Here is a 14482-nt window from a genome sequence, read left to right on the forward strand (position 1 = left end):
AAATTGCAATGCCCTTTTTATTGGGAAAAAATTGGCAAAATAAGTAAAAAAATCAAAGCATATATTGATATGCAGATCCTTGAAAAACCTGAAGTTTTTTTATTTATTAAACTATTTATTTTTCCCAGATAGCTAACTGTAATTTTAATAACTAGTTTTGTTAGCCTAAAATAACATGCAGGGTAGAATAGGAAAACTATGTCAAGACTAAGGCTAAGTTTAAGATCTCTGAACTAAAACACAAGCAAAATCCATGCAGCAATCTATTAACCTTCACAAGCAAGAATGGAAAACACATCAGTGGTAGAATTCACACATCAATGGTAGAATTCACTCTGGGTGATTAAGATCATTACAACCTCGAGGAAGTTATGCCAGACCTAACCTGGTTGCTGAGTTCTTCAGGTGTTTGAATGCCCAAGCATTTTTGTGAGTATTCAACAGAGTTACTAGGCCTGGGCAGAGGCAGATCCAGGTGGGGTGCACTGATGTGTAGCTAAATTAGGATTTTCCCAAACACATTTGGCAGCATGAGTGCAGGAGGAAGCTTGGGAAATGAAAAAATCTACAGTGAGCACTTACGCTTTAATGCGCAGTAGTCTATTTTAATGCACATAAAAGCATCAGAAAAAAACCTGTGGTCACAGTGGAAGTACTAGATTTAATGTGCATTACTTAAAGTGCATTAATGAATGCGTAGACGTGCCCAGCGATACTCAGTGATCCCTGCAAGAAAACAGTTTGTTCTGGGCACCCTGTGGCAATGTAGAAAAGGAAGAATGTTTGACCCTGTTCTTGTCTTCCTGAACGTAAACTAGAGCTGATCAGTTCCTTTAACAAATACAGTTTTTGACAGTGGATTCTTCAGTGAAACATCTCATTATCCACTTCCTGGTTTTTCAGGTAACAAAATAAAAAATGTCCTTTCATTTTATATATTAACATTTAATTAATTTTGTGTGAAAACAAAAAGGGGGGAATAAACAATAGAAATCAAAACCTGAACCAAACTAAATTTCATTTAGTTTTATATTGTTTGAAGAAAAAATTAACTAGCTCAAACTAAATGAACAAAATTGGATTTTTTCTAAGGATATACCAATGTTTGGCCAGTTTTACTGAAAAATCGCCATATGGGCCAAATTTTTTTGTACTTGTACACCATCCGATTCAATATGGCTAATTATGCTTACAGGCATTGCCACGATAAAAATATTTAGGACCAATTTCTAGTGACCATAGGCTGCAACTACATTTGGGAAATAACATTTGCATTTGAGTCTGTGTTAGTTACCATGTACAGACAAGGAAACCTCCTCCCAACCCTGAAAATGGGAAGGAGATGCTGGAACCATAGTTACTCCCTCATCAGGTGTAGGCAGGGCTGGTCACAGGCATGGGTGAACTGGGTGGCTGCCTGCAGCCTGGACAGAAAGGAAGCCCGAAAATGGTTGTTTTTTTTCCCATTGTCCAATTATTATTATCATTATCTCTGGTGAAGGGGGGCCTGATACTAAAAGTTCACCCAGGGCCACCAGGAGTCTAGGTATGGTGCTGGCAGTAGGAGTTGTAAAAACCAAGAGGTAGGTGGGGAAAGAGGCACAATTAGGCTTGACAGGCTTAGGGTATTCTTTAGAAACTACAGGATATGTAGGGTGTGTTTATGAGAGGGGCTTATGGTAAGGTACTATATAGACTTAGAAATCATCTGAACTCTAAAAAAATGTCAAAATCTCATACCAAAGAGCGGGATGCCCAAGTGCAGGGGGGCTGGACCCATTGACCTTGTAAGGTCCATTCCAGATCTTAACATTCATGAGTCTATGAATCTTGGAAGAAATCGCATTGCAAGGCTACTCAGGCACTTACCTATGAAAGACCTAGAATCTCCTATTTGAGGCTGATTTTCAAAAAGGCACCTGGGTGTTATGATTTGATTCACCCTGCATCATATGCACAGGATAGTTTTGTGAATGACGCAGCCAATTCTCAATTGTCTGGTACATTATTCTTTCTTTGATAATCCTGTCAATGTAGTGAGGACTTAGAACCCAGGGGCACTGTTACCTTTTCAGCTGCACTGTACATCCATCAGGTTTTAACCTTTTTGGTCTCTATTTTGAAGGTTATTTTCATTTTGACAAGACCTGACAAGCTGACCATGCTCAGCTTTTGAAAAGTTCAGCTTATTCTGGAATGGACAATGGGCTGGGAGCCTGGTTTACAGCTGGTTGCATGCTACTTAGATCAGTGCTGCCCAACCTTCCCACTCCAAAGCCAAATGAGTAGCATGGGGCCAGTCTGCGGGCCAGGGCCAGGTCCAGCATAGTGGGTAACATTCAAGGTAGGTCCACAGGTGTGATGCACCACAATGTGGCCTGGCCCCATGTGGCTGATTTGGAACAGCCCCCGCCCTGCATGCTGGAGTGACCCCTGCCTGCCAGCGTGATCTGGTGTGAAGGGCTGTCACCCAACCTGCAGAGCTCCTCCCCATATGTCCATAAATTTGATGGCAGGGGAGTGGCGACAGCATTAATTCCCACCGCTACCAGAGTTCCTTCTAGAGCCATAGCAATGAACACTGATACTGCTCTCCCACCACCAAATTTCTGGACCGGTGGGGAGTCCCACAGGCCAGATGACAAGGTCCCATGTACCATATTTGGTTTGCAGGCTAGAAATTGGGCACCATTGACGCAGATGATACATGGAGCAGGCTATATCACTGGCTTTAGTCCAAGCTGTAGTTTATAGGTATAGTATCAGAAGTAGAGGAAAGAAACAGGGGCTCTTTGTTAAGATGACCTACTTACGGGTCAAATCAGAGCTGCACAGGCTGGTATACAGTCCCCCAAATGAATGGTAAAATATTTGGGATTGATTAAGAGACCTGGGAGAAACAAGAAGTTTATGCGACGTGATTTAGAAGCTACTGTTGGCTACATTAATAGGCACTTTAAACCAAATCCTATTTTACCTTATGTGCCCAAATACAGCCACGTATGTGCCATTTTTGGCACATAAGCAAATTTTGGAACCTTTTACCATCTGTATAGCTGTGCTTGCCCTTCTGAGCATGCTCAGAAAGCTCTACCATGTCACATGCTCTCCCACGGAGTAGGACAGAAGTGGATGCTTAATTGTGTGTAAGCCCCAAAAGAGTGTAGTTGGGAGAAAAAACTTGACTAGGAAGTGTTTGGAGGAGGAAAAAGTGGAAGGTGGCTCTCCCACTTTTAGCCAAATAACCTAGTCATTACAGCACTTCTACAGCTTTCCACCCCAGCCCCCTGAAAGGGGTTTGAAGCTTCATCTCCCACTTCACAACAAAGTAGGTCAACTTTTAGGCCAAAGATAGGTATTACCCAAAATACCCTCTTGAAGCTACCACAGTGAACAGTGTGACTGACTACAGTGGACATTGGCTGGAGAGGTGGGGGCCACAAATTTGTTCTGGCCCCCAGGGTTTTTCTACAGCTTGCATTTAATATTCTTTGGACACAATGTATAGACTGCAGAGGAACAGCTTCTGTCCACTGGGGACAGAAACAAAGACTAGAACCCAGACTGGAAACCTGTAAGCGTATCCGTCCCCACCTTTATCTTCTCTTTTCTAAACTAAAACCTAATTCTTTAAGCCTTTTCTCATAGTTTGGGGTTTCTACACCTCTTAATATTGCTCTGCTTTAGACTCATTCCAGTCTGTTTACATCTTTCTTAGAGTGCAGGGCCAGAATTGGGCAGAATACTTCAGCTTAGTCCTTCGAATCAAAACCTTGAGCAGGGTAAGGCCGCAGCCTCCTCAGAGGCGCCGCCTCTCTGTGGTGTACTTGCTCCCCCCTCCCCAGCCGTGCGGGGTGATGACGCCATCAGGGCGCGCGGCGGAGCGCTGCTGCGCGGCCGCTCGGGAAGGGGCGATGTCGCCGCCGCTCTTCAGCCTGCCCGAGGCGCGGCTGCGCTTCACGGTGAGCCCGGCGGCCGTGCGGAGCCCCCTCCTCCCCTGCCCTGCGGATTGGCGCGAGCGGAGCCAAGCGGATGCGGTCCGCAGCGCTCCGACAGGCGCCTCCCCGCCACGAGGGCCGTGCCCCCCCCCCACTGTGCCCGAGTGGTATCCCCCCCCCGAGTGGAACGTTCCACCCTGTTCCTGAGCAGTACCCTCCACCTGCTGCCAGTCTGTCAGGGGGACTCATTGTGGGGCGGTCAGCCAGGGACACTGGTGAGTGATGGGCTTATTGTAGCCAAGGGCACTGCCTGCACAGAGCCCAGAGCTGTGGCAGTCAGTGCTCCCGGCTGCAAGATTTCCAGACCCTTGGAGAGCCCCTGAGGCCTGCGGTCCAGCTCCACGGGCTGGGGTGGAGCCCCAGCTCTCAGTGGACCCTGCTCATGGGCTGAAACATCTGCTCCTGCCACAACAGGCAACAGGCTCTCAGGCAACACAGGCTGTTGGCCTGACATGTCTTATGTCTTCTCCTTCCCCTTGTCTTCTGAGAGTAGGTAGGGAGAGGCCAGGAGCACGGCGCTGGGTAGCCTAGGTGCAGAGCCCCCCAGGGTTAGCTGGCTTGCATGTATGTGCACAAGCATCTGCAGCCTCACTGATATTCATTCATAACCCGGTGCCATTGAAGTGAGGTCAGCGCCTGCCTGGGACTCTTCGGTCCGTTAGGTTCCCTTTGTAAACTGTGCTGAAAGGAACGTCTGCCTGCTGCCTGGTGCTGGAAAGCAGCTTCAAACGTTGCCTTTTGTCAGCGTAGCAGAACTTTGCCTTTGGGCCAGGCTCTTACCTAGGACAGCTGTAATAATGTCTGGGCCCCTGAACCAAAAGGGCCGTGCTTAAAATACAGGTCACAGCATGTACAAGGCTGTTCCCTGCTGATGTAGCAGATGGTTCACCCCATTGCACAAATATGTTGCTGAGAATTGAAATACGGGCTGGAGAAGAGAAGACTGAGAAGGGATTTAATAACAGCCTTCAACTACCTGAAGCGGGGTTCAAAAGAGGATGGAGCTAGGCTGTTCTCAGTGGTGGCAGATGACAGAACAAGGAGCAATGGTCTCCAGTTGCAGGAAGGAAAATTTAGGTTAGATATTAGGAAAAACTTTCTCATTAGGAGGGTGGTGAAGCACTGGAATGAGTTAGCCAGAGAGACTGTGGACTCTCTGTTCTTGGAGGTTTTAAAGACCTGGGTTGTCAAAGCCTTGGCTGGGATAATCTAGTTGGGAATGGTCCTGCTTTGAGCAGGGAGTCAGGCTAAGTGACTTCCTGAGGTCCTTTCCAACCCTAATTTTCTATGATGCTATAAAGAAGAAGGAAAACACCTTTCCTGTCTTGCTGCAGGGAGGAGAATGTGAGCCAATGGCTTGAAGTTGAAGCAAAGTTAAGTTTAGATTGGATGTTAGGAAAAATTTCTTTACTGTTAGAACTGTGAGACAGTGGAATAGGCTGCCCAAGGAAGTTGTGAACTTTCCATCCATGAAGGTGTTCAAGAGGTTGGGCAAGTATTGGTAAGGGATGACCAATGCCTATGCTCTGCTGTGGGTATTTCCTACATTTTTGGGCTTTCCTGGTTGCCATGTGAGGCCAGGAAGGCATTTTTTCCCTCCTGCTACTGCATTTTATAAAAAGAGAAGGGTTGCTTTTCTTAGAAGCATTGGGGTTGGCTGTAGTCAAGGATGGGGATTTTAAGTGGAGAATGCCAGTTTTCCTGCTGGGACATAAACCTAAAGGTTCTTGGCTAAAGGGTTTTGCCCCTCTGCTCAGGATCAGACTAAATGCCATATTAGGGGTCAGAAAGGAATTTACCCCATGATCAGATTGATGCAGACTGAGGGTTTTTGCCTTCCACTGTAGTAGGGGGTGTGGCCCTCTTTCTTGGATCTCAAGTGTATTTTAACAACTTTAGCTGTAGCAGGACATTGTCCACTGTGGTCTCCCTGCTTTACTTGTGGCAGGTTAGAGTGTTATGTGTTTGGGTTTGACTCCAGTTTCGCTAATAGAATAGACAGTGGATTAGTGTAGGGTGGTTTGGATAGAGATGATCCTGCTTCAGGCAGGGAGTTGGACTAGATGACCTCTGGAGGTCCCTTCCAGCCCTACTTCTCTATGAATCTGTGAAATGATCTGTGCAAGTCAGTGCATGTTTATGTAACAGGTCAGTTACATGTGAGTTGATATCTGCTATCTGTCAGTAAAAAGTGGCCTCTCAGACTAGCTTTTGCTTGCCTCCTTGCTCTGTAGTGGGACTTACTTGCACCTTTTGTCACTTGTTTCTAGAACTCAACCCGAGATGCTCTACATAACAAAACTCTCAAACCTTTATTGAATGCTTTCAACCAAATTCCTGGGAGGTAAGGAGCTACTATATTACTTTGAAAAGTCTGTGTTTAATTTTTATTGATGCTGAACTGTTCATCAATACAGATCATAACTTTTTTCCATTTCTAGTGAAAGTGAAAAGAAATGTACCCTGGATCAAGCTTTCAGAGTTGTTGTAGAAGAGGAAATTGTAAGTACCTTTTGTCACTGCAACTGTCTCTTGATTAAAATTGAAATTATATTGTACATACTATATGCAACATATATATGCAACAGCTCATCATTTGAGTAGGCCATATTGATTACAAAGTAAAACATAGGAACTGCTAAGAAATGAGACGTGGAATAGGGCAGGCATGTCAAAGATCTGGCCCCTGGACTCCTGGAATTCAGTGGCAGGTCCTGCTGCCTAAATTGGGCATCAGAGCCCTATTGGGGATGGATGTTAGTAGCAAAGAGGCAGGGGACAGGTGCATTCGTTCCTGTGACTCAGGCATCCATTGTGGTAGGAGCCTAATAAGGCAGGGGTGACTGGGGCACCAGCCTAAGGCGCGGACCATTGGTGGTGGGAGAGAGGAGGTAGTGCACATAAAATAGCAGCAGCTGCCCTTCCAGTCACTGACACTGGCCCATGCACTGCTGCAGCTTGGGGTGTTCAAGCATCCAGTTATGCTTCTACAGGGTGGTTAACATCGCTGCCTCTTGCCCCCCCACTGGTGTAGCCCTGTGGTATGACTCCGGACCACAGAGTTTGACACCTCTGGGCTAGGATATACACCTCTGGTTGTGCGCATGCAACTCCCCCTGGGGCAAATATAAGCAGATGTCCAGTTAGTTAGCCAAGAAATGTTTCACAAGTGATTTTTTTTGTGGTCACATAGTAACATTTTAAAATTTCTTGTAGTGTTTGTTTATAGCAATTTTAAAACCTGCTGTACTTTAAGTGTTGGTTGTAAATCTGTGCGCTGTAATAGTGAATAGCTATGCACTCTCAAGTTTTGTACAGGACCAACAGTAACTGCTAAAAGAATATTTTATAAAGTAAAAGAAGACTGAAAGCAATAACTTAGAACAAAGAATGCTTTGCCTCACAGTATAAACTAAAGATTTTGTTCTGCACTCTGAAAAGAAAACATAAGAAATTGGATTGTACACTTTTAAAATGGCTTTTTAATTTTACTTTAAAAGAGTATCACTATTTTTAACATGTAACAAACAAATCACTAAATGTTGATATTTCTATGGTGGAACATGTATACTGCTTAACTGCAGAAAGAAACACTACGTGGCAGTTTATGAAAGGAATCAAATAACATTTGCAATAGAAATTGTGAAGAAATGTAGACACAATGTAATTATTCATGATAGAACATTAATACCCAAAGGCAAACAAAATTTATCCATGCAAAATATGGTGCAACATCTTTAATACGCAAAAGCAGTTAAGATACAAGTTTTTACATTGAATTTCTTGCTGAGGAATGTTACTTCTAGACAGGGTGTATTTGATTTAAATTAAATAGATTTACATCTTGATTTAACTCACAATTTAAATCACTGGTCAGGAAGCCTTGATTTAATCATTGTTTTCTACAAAAAGTGCATTCTTATTGGTAGATTTTCCCTTCTACCATACCATTCCCTCACTAGATCTCAAATCAATTGAGAGGCTATACTCAGAAACTTATCCCTCAAGACTTGTGGAATATTCTTCTCAAAATGTAGGCAGGGTTCTTTGGGTAAATCCAATATCTTTTATTAGACCACTAAAATAATAAAAGATGTCGGATTTACCCAAAGAACCTTGTCTGACTATGTCCTTAGACAAACATGGTGACAACCAACATCCCAGCTCGAAATATTTCTTTTTGTTTCTACTGCCCCTCCTTTCTTGCATTTATCTCCAGACTTCTCCTCCTTTCCCAGATCTACTCCACCCTTAACAATCCTCTTTTCATTTAACTTCTTGAAACTTTGAACTTTCAGAGAGAGGTAAGGGCTTGACTCTGTACACAAACTTGCAAAGAGACAAGAGGGCTGGCTGATGGCTAGGTAATTAGGTCTGTTATCTCTCATCTCCATAAACTGCTGTTAACAAGGATGTTATCTCTGGACACAGAAATCCACAGTTTGAGAAATGAAACTGAGCATCACAGAGATGCTTAGTGGGATCTTCTAGACCAGTGGTTCTCAAATTTTTTTTCGTGGACCACTTGAAAATTGCTGAGGGTCTCGGTGGACCACTTAAACATTTTTTTCCCTACAAATCAAAGCACACAACTCATAATTTAATATCAGTTGTCTTACCTTACAAGTACATATATTCTCAATTGTTCCGCAACCTTTCTGCGTACCACCTGAATGGAGCTGGCAGACCAGTGGTGGTCCACGGACCACAGTTTGAGAACCTCTGGTCTGGACTGAGCACTGAGTCCCATTGGGTAAAGTGGTTTTCTTCAGTCTTTACTAATCTGTAGAGGGGCCTCTGGGAACCCCATAAGATTGGGCCCCTAATATAGTTCATGGCTTGTTATGACCTATTTATAAAACTTTTCTAAATAGGTTACATGAATATATTGTCTCAAATAGTATATAATTGGAAGCTATAATCCCTATTCCATGATTATATCTTTGAGCTTTAATGTATCTTAAATTAAAACTATTTTTATGTAGGCTTATTTTTTTAACAGCATCTTAAAAAAAACAAAAACCAAGTAAATAAAAAAAAATCTGAATTAAATAAAAAAAATCATTGATTTTTTTTTTTTTTAAATCCGCCCTACTTCTAGAGCACTTACAGATGGGGAGGTTAATGTTTCATAGTTTCATAGTAGGTAGGGTCGGAAGGGACTTAAGTAGAGCATCAAGTCCGACCCCCTGCCATGGGCAGGAAAGGATGCTTGGGTCAAACAACCCCGGCTAGGTGATTATCCAGCCTTCTTTTGAAGACCCCCAGGGTAGGAGTGAGCACCACTTCCCTTGGAAGTTGGTTCCAGATCCTAGCCGCCCTGACTGTGAAGTAGCGCTTCCAGATGTCTAGCCTGAATCTACTTTCAGTCAACTTCTGGCCATTATTCCTCGCTACTCCTGGTAGTGCTCAGGGGAACAGGGACTCTCCCATAGGCCGCTGGTCCCCCTTGGCCAATTTGTAGATGGCCACCAGATCCCTCCTCAGCCTTCTCTTATGCAGGCTGAACAGGTTCAGGTCCCGTAGCCTGTCTTTGTAGGGCCTGCCTTGCTGCCCCCTGATCATGCGATGGCCCTCCTCTGGACCCTCTCCATGGTGTTCACATCCCTCCTGAAGTGTGGAGCCCAGAACTGGACGCAGTACTCCAACTGCAGCTTGACCAATGTCGCATAGAGGGGAGGATTGATTTGTACTTCTAACAAGGTTTGAATTTTTGTAGTAAGACTTTCTTGTTTACTAAATATAATGACAATATATTGACATTTGGATTCAATATAGTAAACAAAGTTCCACTCTCTCATTTGTTTAGGTAAACAAGGCTCTATGTGAAAATCTCTTGGCCATCATTTCTCTTTCTATCAATGGAGTCACAGAAGGTGAGCAGTATCTCAGAGCAGGTTGTTGTATACAAATTTGATTTTTATTACCATGTTGTTGTCTTCCTCAAATATGTACAACATTCAGCTCCTCAAGTGCCTGACTTGGATCAAAGAGTTGTGTGAACTTTGTCTAGGTGAGGAGGGAAGTATAACTGCTGTTCCAATAACAAGGAAGCTTTTGCATGGAGCAGCTAATTGTGTTCTTTAAATTTGTAGCTTCTGTATATTTTAGGGGTTTTTTTTCCAAGATACAGTGGGAGTCTGAATTCATTTCAGTGTTTCTCTCCTTAATAATAGCAACAGTTAATTACTGATATTTTTCATGCATGGATTTCTAAGCTTTTTACACAAATGCATGTCATTATTTTTATTTTATAAATGAGAAGAGTGAGAGGGTTTAAGTAACTTCCCTGGGGTCACATAAAGAGTCTTGTGCAGAGCCAGGAATAAAAGCCAGTCTCCTGACTATCTATGTTGGTCAGCCAATAGCAGTGCAATGACTGACCTGCTAGAAAACAGTTGGCTTTCATAACGTTTGAGCCTCTGGCATTGAAGATGTCTTGGAATTTATAAATGTGACTCAAGGGTTGATTTATATGGAACTATTTGAAAAATGATCAATTTGAATTGGAAAAGAAGCACGTCACTTAAGTGTAGTGTTGTTAAATATTGGCATTGCCAATTTGTTTTCTAGTAGGTGGGGGAATTCTTACACCCATCTGGGTAATCATGTAGGATGATAGACCCCACAATTTTTCCTTTTGTCCTCTGTAGAAAGCTGGCCAATATATGTAGTTCTAAGTAACTCGTATTTAAAAAAAAATCCCAACCTCAATCATTTTGGGGGCCTGCTGAGCTTTGATAATTTATTGCTTCTCATTATGCGTACTTTTGTATTGTCCGTGCACTAAGTATTGTGCGTGCTTACATTGTAATTTTTTTTTAAACTCTTCTTGGATGATACATGGAAGTTGGATGGGTAGTACAATTAAGTTAGTAATTCTGATTATATTCCCCACTCCTTAAAGGTATATGCACCGCTTCAACTCCTTTTGTGCTCCTGGGAGATGTTCTGGATTGCCTGCCTTTGGATCAGTGTGACAAAATCTTCACTTTTGTGGAGAAAAATGTTACCACATGGAAATCAGTAAGTATTTTCTCCAAGGTGCCTCATGCTAAAGATTGTAGTTGTAGAAGTGATTTACCAAAATAATGGGCCTTTGTCCTCCTTTTGTTAAAAGAGTGATACCATATTTCAGTCCTTGCACAGGGGCTGAGCTGGGGGGTGGGGAGAAAGGAAGAGCAGCAGGGCAGGTACAAACCTGCACTTACTTTCACAACACTGGGCAGTGAGGTAGAGGAAGGAGGAGAACTGGCCAGGTAGAAATGGGCATGTGCTTACCGTCTCATTCCCTGTGGCCACCTTCAAAGGCTCTCAGGGCACCCTGGTCAAGAATCACTGGTCTAGTGTCTGAACAGGGCTTGCTTCTTTCATTTGTTTTCAACCAATTCATTTGTCTTTTTACTACCAGATTTTCAAAGGCAGCTGATGCTGTTCCCAATCATAGACACTTTTCTTAACTTTACATGCATGCAGAAAACATGCACAGGGGAAAAATAAAAATTGGGTGCTTAGAAATAATTTTTTCAGTTTTTTTTTTTGTGGTGCCTGTTTCTTAAATAAGTGAAATTAAATTTAGAGCAGTAGTTCTCGACCAGGGTGCTGCAAGATGTTTTTAAGGGTGCTGCAGGTGTGCCATGCAGTATGGTTAGGTATGCAGGCAGTCATGAATCACAAGGTAAACTCAGAGATTTCAAATCCAAAGTGTCAGAAACATTTTGACTTGTTATGGTTTGAGTTCTTTGCAATGGAAGGTTTGCTCTAATATTTTTTATAGTCAAAAAAGTAAGTGAAAGCTAAGAGCTGGCATTTTTGGAGGGGTGCTTTGGGTCTGAAAAGGTTGAGAACTACTGATTTATAGGGTTAACGAGGGGAAGGAGCCAGGAGCAATTATTATTTGTATAATTTGCAGTATGGTCTCCTCCTCGTGATAGTAGTGTGTTTGTTCTGTTTCAGAGTACGTTTTATTCAGCTGGAAAGAATTACTTGCTACGAATGTGCAATGGTGAGTATGGGTTCTCCACCAAGACAGAGAGTGAGCAAAAAAGCTACAACTCAGGTAATCAAAACTAGAGTCTGATGCATCAAGACATTAGAATGTGTTCAGGAATAAAGTAAAGTATTGAATCATGTTAAAAATACTGTAATAAGTTGCTAGTTGTTTTACTGAATAAAATACATTTATTTATGAACAAAACATTATAATATCAATAAGTAGGATGGTTTGAATCTCAGTTAAACTGCTTACGTAATCTGAGGTCAGTTCTCAACAGAGGTCATAGTTCTCAACTGTGATTACTTATTTGGTGCCTAACTTCAGTAATCCATACCTGGAGAATCTGGCCTTAGAGTTAACAGACATTTGTGTACTTTGCTGCTTAATGGATGTTTAAGCAGAGTTTTAATGTCTGAGTTTCAAATGGATAAATGGAAATTTTCCTATAATTTTCAGGGAAGAGGGGTACACTAGAAAGATGTTGAGGTCTTAAATAGTTCTCAGAAATGTTACTAGGGGCTGTATTAGAAGCAATGGCTGGATAGGATTTTCCTGTACTGGTTAAGTAGAACACATAGAAATGTATTGATAGTTTGAAGGAAGAAAGATCATTTAAGTGAGCAACATTTGAACTTTCAGTTATTTCAGCATGTCGCATTAAAAGGCCTGACCCATTTGGCCTCCATAAAATTGTGCTTGTGCAAAGTGGGTGAGAAGCAGGATAGTAACAGTCCACATGATAGCAGCATAAATCACCTTTAATGTTCTCTCATTTTTTACATTACACAGACCTTCTAAGAAGATTATCTAAATCACAGAACACAGTCTTCTGTGGAAGAATACAGCTGTTCCTGGCTAGGTTGTTTCCTCTTTCAGAGAAGTCAGGTGAGATTTTGTGTATTTCTTCATGTGAGAAGAAGGCTTAAGAGAGGTTAAATATACTTCAGTCTCTCATAAATGTGTTTTAAACTAAATCCAGTTTAACCAAAAGTGTGTTTCTAGCTCTACCCTAATTCGTATGCATCTAATATAGAAGTTATAAATGGGTTTTATTTGTTATAAATTAAACTAGAAACTGTTACTTACTGAATGTAGGCAATAATTAGTTACTGGTTGTAGGTAATAATCACTATCTGGCTTCATAAAGTTCTTAATATTGGAAAGTGAGCTACAATTTCTTTAAAAAATGTTTTTTTTTCCAAATAGGGCTTAATTTACAAAGTCAGTTTAATCTGGAGAATGTCACAGTTTTCAATACCAATGAACAGGAGAGCACTCTGGGACAGAAAGTAAGAATGGCTGCATTTCTTTTGACTATTTTTATGGGAAACAGTTTTATAAACCTAGAGAAGTGTTTGCACAAAAAAAACCCCACCATCACGTTTAAAATATTCAAAATTCAGGGTACAGCTCATCCATAAAGCAGCTTTTTGGTTTGAGAATTGGCTTGTTTTTCAGCTGTATTATTGTCTTCCATTACAGCTAGGCTAAGATGTGAGATTTTTTAAATAAATGTCTTAAATCCCAAATTAGTTTTCAGCACCATCTCTTTATTCCTAACAAGATTTTCCTAGTTTGTAGTGAAACTAGCTAGTACCAGTGAGCAACTGTGCTCTTACTTACCTTTGTAAAGCCAGTTTGCCCATGCAGTTCATTGTAGGATCAAAGCCATGAATATCTGTATGTCTTCCTATTGCTATGCAGATGCAGTATAGTTTGTGAGAAAGAATCACCAGTGCAGGATACAGTAATTTAGACAGACTTTTTTTGTCATTGTCCTAAACTTGCTGATGTAAGATGCAAGTATTACTTAAAAGACAAGTTACAGATGCCGTATGTCTTACAGAAGTAAAGAATCAAAAGCCATACTTTGGTGAATTATTTTCTTCAGTATCCTTTTGTGGCTCTTCTGCACACTGGCACTCCTATGTATGGTGTGCTAGATAGGCTGACTTTGTCAGAGCAGCCAGGATCTGGAACCAGCTTCCAAGGGAAGTAGTGCTGGCTCCTACCTTAGGGGTTTGTAAAAGAAGGCTAGATAACTACCTAGTTGGGGTCATATGAGCTTAAACTTACTAGGGGTCACATGAGCCCAGTATTCATTCCTGCCCAGGGCAGGGGGTCCAACTTGATGATCTGCTCAGGTCCCCTCCAACCCAACATTTATGAATCTATGAATTGAGGAAAATTTAAATCGGTTTTCAGAGCATATGTTGGGCTAAATACTCCCCAGGGAATTATGTGCAGAAAAACTCAACATTATGCTAAATTAATTATTAGTATTATTTTACAAATTAAACTAGGTATAACACTATTTGAACTTAAAAAAAATATGCAGGTACTTTGTGTAGCTGGGGGGGATGTGTGTGTGGGGTGGGGGTGGATGTGTGTGGGGGGTTTGTGGACAGGTGTGGGGTTTGGAGGCGGGGGGGGGACCACCACACCATTTCCCCCCCCCCCCCCCCCCGGCGCGGGGGCCCCCCCCGGC

At 42.2% G+C, this 14482-nt stretch overlaps 1 protein-coding gene across 2 annotated transcripts in view; it reads left to right on the forward strand.

The window, feature by feature from the left end:
• Positions 1-3866: 3866 nt before the first annotated feature.
• THOC1 (THO complex 1) overlaps positions 3867-14482 on the forward strand; it is a 35934-nt gene continuing 25318 nt past the window's right edge. For both annotated transcript variants that reach the window (XM_019526011.1, XM_019526022.1), the window contains exons 1-8: positions 3867-3962; positions 6269-6342; positions 6440-6500; positions 9808-9874; positions 10906-11024; positions 11955-12003; positions 12784-12879; positions 13201-13283. In XM_019526011.1, coding sequence (XP_019381556.1) covers positions 3915-3962; positions 6269-6342; positions 6440-6500; positions 9808-9874; positions 10906-11024; positions 11955-12003; positions 12784-12879; positions 13201-13283 — 597 coding nt within the window. In that variant the 5' untranslated portion in view covers positions 3867-3914. The remainder of the gene's footprint in view (positions 3963-6268; positions 6343-6439; positions 6501-9807; positions 9875-10905; positions 11025-11954; positions 12004-12783; positions 12880-13200; positions 13284-14482) is intronic.

Source organism: Gavialis gangeticus, unplaced genomic scaffold, assembly GCF_001723915.1.
Source record: "Gavialis gangeticus isolate Ggan-Ray unplaced genomic scaffold, GavGan_comp1, whole genome shotgun sequence".
NCBI classification, from domain to species: Eukaryota; Metazoa; Chordata; order Crocodylia; family Gavialidae; genus Gavialis; species Gavialis gangeticus.